The following is a 3641-nucleotide window of genomic DNA, read 5'->3' as shown; positions in this document are numbered from 1 at the left end:
CACACACACACACACACACACTCACACTCTCTCACACACACACACACACTCTCTCACACTCACACTCTCACACACACACACACTCACACATACACACTCTCTCACACTCACACTCTCACACACACACTCTCACACGCACACTCTCACACAATTTAATTTCTTCCTATTAATTTGATCCTTCCAGACGCACACACACACTCACACACAGAGATATGAAGGCAGTGTGTCTCATGAGTATTGATTATATTTCTCTCTGCTGGCTGCTGCTGTGGTGAGGGGTTTTCTGACCCGTTGTCTCTTGAGCACTGAACGCGTGTCGCGCCTCATCAGGACCATCACAGTGAGCTCTTAAACTATAACAACACTGGAACAAAAATAAACCTTTACTGGAATAAAAAACATCATAAAAATATTTTATTCCATCTAGTTGCAAAAGCAACATTTCTCATTTTCATTCAGCTTAAGTTTCTGTACTAAAACAGCTAAAACTAAAACTGAAATAAAATAAATACGGGCTATATAGATGTATTTAAAAACAAAAATGACAACAACAACAAAAAAAAATACTAAAACCCCAACTAAAATTAAAATGAAAAGAGAAAAAATAAAAATAAAATCTAATTCAAAATATTAACAAAAGCTGTAATAATAGTATATAAACACACTGCTGTCCTCCATGCTTTCATATATCTGTGTTCCTGGAGCACAAAAGCAGTGTTAAGTCGCTGGGGTGTATTTGTAGCAATAGCCAACAATACATTGTATGGGTCAAAATTATACATTTTTCTTTAATTTATGCCAAAAATCATTAGGATATTAAGTAAAGATCATGTTCCATGAAGATATTTAGTAAATTTCCTACCGTAAATATATCAAAACTTAATGTTTGATTAGTAATATGCATTGCTAAGAACTTCATTTGGACAACTTTAAAGATGATTTTCTCAATATTTAGATTTTTTTGCACCCTCAGATTCCAGATTTTCAAATAGTTGTATCTCAGCCAAATATTGTCCAATCTAAATCTCACAATATTGACACTTATGACTGGTTTTGTGCTCCAGGGTCACATTTTTTTTTTCATTTTGGTTGGTGGGGGGGGGGTGGTTAAGTTTTTTTATTATTTTTTGGAGTGATTAGGTTTTTTAATTATTAATTTATTTGGGGTGATTAGATAATGGAGGTATTAAATAATTTAAATATTTCCTTTGGTGATTTTTATTTTTTATTTTTAGGGGGATCAAATATTTATTTTTTTTTTGGGGGAAGGTTAGATATTTTCATTCATTTTTATGATTTTTATTTTTTTAATCCTCCCTCCCCTGGTTAGTTTTTTTTTTTGTACTATTGTTTGTGGGGTGGTTAGATATTTTTAGTGATTTTTTTTTCATAGTACCGGTAATAGTCATAGATTTTTAAAAATATTTTTTCGATCAGATATTTTATTTATTGTGATTAAATCTTTTTTTTTTTTTTGTTGGAGGCATATGTTTAGATATTTGTATTTTTTGATTAGGATTTTTTATTTTCTTTGGTAATTGGTTTTGGGGAATTAGAACTATTATTTTGGTGCTGTGTAAATGATGTAGATGACAGGTTCTAATATGCCAGTGTATTGCCGATGGATGTGAGATGTGGGTCAGGTTGGATGAGAGGATTCTGAAGCATCATTCATGAGTTTGGTCTGTGTTTCAGGATAATAAAGAGAAGGGATCCCTCTCTGCTGCCACCAGAGAAGCTTTAGAACGCAAGAATCTCATGTGAGTGAATCTGCAGAAAACACTCATATCATACCTGTTTCGAAGCAAATGATTCACAAAAGTTTCAAAGCTTCAAAAGCGTCCATCACTAGTCATCAGTACGTCACACTCCCAGTGTATTTAACACGTCAGGCTGATCTCAAAGCTGATTGGCTGTAATGTTTCATCAGCTGACAGGAAGACGTTTTCTCCGTCCAATGAGGAGACATGGAACCTAGTGCCAAAGATCTGTCGAGTTTCAAAGATGACGGCGTATACGTGATGAACTCTCTTCAGATGTTTCTCTGCACTTTTTATATTATTGTCTTTAAACATTTTGCTAATTATTTAATCTAGTTTTATTTATATTTTTTCTTGACATCTCACAGCTTCAGCACCGCTTTTCTTGCTGGTTTTGTCTTTGCACACTTGAATAAATTGTGATAATTGTTGTATTTTGTCATTTACACAAAAATGGAAAAAACTTGATTTTTTAACATCAATTTCAATCGATAATACAAAATCATATTTTCAAAAAAAGAGCATGTCAGAGGTTAATTCTGGGTTCATCATACATGAATCATTGGCAGTTGATATGATACGTACAGGTAAGAGCAACAGAACTATTAATATGAATACAAAATTATAATTTGAACTTGGGAACTACTAACTACATAAGCTTATTTCCACCACAGGATAAAAAAATTGAAACTATCATGCATAATTTTGAGTTTTCTGTCAATTATGAGGGAAAAAAAAATGCAATATTTTATACATGTAATTTTTTTCTCTCCGAATTGCAAGAAAAAGTAATAACTGAGGGGGAAAAAAGTTCAAACTGTCGGATAAAAAAATGACCTTTTTATTTTTTAATGGCTGTAAAAACATTTGCAAGATGTGAACTAAGAATTTCAAAATAAAAGTCAGAATTGTTTTGTTTTTTTTAATTAGTGTCACTTTGGCATCTCAAATAAAACTTGTAATAAAACAGTAAGGGAATTTAATGAGTTTTTTTTTTCCAGAAATAAAAAAATGACATTTGTTTGTGAACACTGATTATTTAAATAATCTTAGGGTTTTTTGGTATTATTTAAAAAATGTTGAAAATGGGCTACTGGACAGAAACCTGTATGTTGAAGACCTGCTGCACGAATTTTCATGTAGAAATATTTTCTTTTTAATAGACTTTTTTAAATAGAAAAACAAGACAACAAACATCCTTTTAAAACATATGTATATTTTCAGTTGTATAATGCGTACATATTCTTCTCATTTAAATAATCTAAATACAATCTGTGATGTTTACAAACAAAGCTTGTGTTCATGACGTCTGAAGTCCAGAATCACGAGGTCCTGAACCCAACCAGAGCAAAGCAACGATAATCCAGGAAATAAATAGTGAGCAGATGAACTGAAGAGGTGATGCATGTGAAGTTTCGTGACAATATGATGACTGCTGTTCTCACATCAGCTTCTCTGTTTCTCAGGTTTGAAACACAGACGACACACGAGACGCACGACATTCACATCAAGCCTCTTCCTCCTGGAGAAACGCATCACTTCCTGCTGTCTGTCGTCAGGCTCTCGTTACTGTACAGAGCTGATGATCTGAAACGATTCCGTCCTGACAGACACTTTCTGTGAGATTTACACACATCCAAACATGCCCAGGTCATATTTCACCCCAAAACCAACAGAAAATCAAGTCAATTTTTATGACCATTAAAATCTAAATTAATTTATGCAAAAAAGCCAATTTATTTGCATATATATATATGTATATAATTTTAAATGTATCCAAAAAATAATTCGTTTTTTTTTGCATTAAAAAAAACTATATATATATATATATATATATATATATTCACGTGTGTGTGTGTGTGTGTGTGTATATATATATAT

General features: G+C 32.4%; 1 protein-coding gene across 1 annotated transcript in view; it reads left to right on the top strand.

Annotated features, from left to right (window-relative positions):
* Positions 1-2039, top strand: part of LOC107702011 (uncharacterized) — an 8094-nt gene extending 6055 nt beyond the window's left edge. The window contains 2 exon segments of the mRNA XM_074187062.1: positions 245-344; positions 1931-2039. Coding sequence (XP_074043163.1) covers positions 245-344; positions 1931-2022 — 192 coding nt within the window. The 3' untranslated portion in view covers positions 2023-2039.
* The last annotated feature ends 1602 nt before the right edge of the window (positions 2040-3641 follow it).

Source organism: Sinocyclocheilus anshuiensis, unplaced genomic scaffold (assembly GCF_001515605.1).
Source record: "Sinocyclocheilus anshuiensis isolate Anshui unplaced genomic scaffold, SAMN03320099.WGS_v1.1 scaffold250, whole genome shotgun sequence".
Taxonomy (NCBI): Eukaryota; Metazoa; Chordata; class Actinopteri; order Cypriniformes; family Cyprinidae; genus Sinocyclocheilus; species Sinocyclocheilus anshuiensis.
The sequence above is the reverse complement of the archived record's forward strand: the minus strand, read 5'-3'. Positions and strand labels throughout refer to the sequence as shown.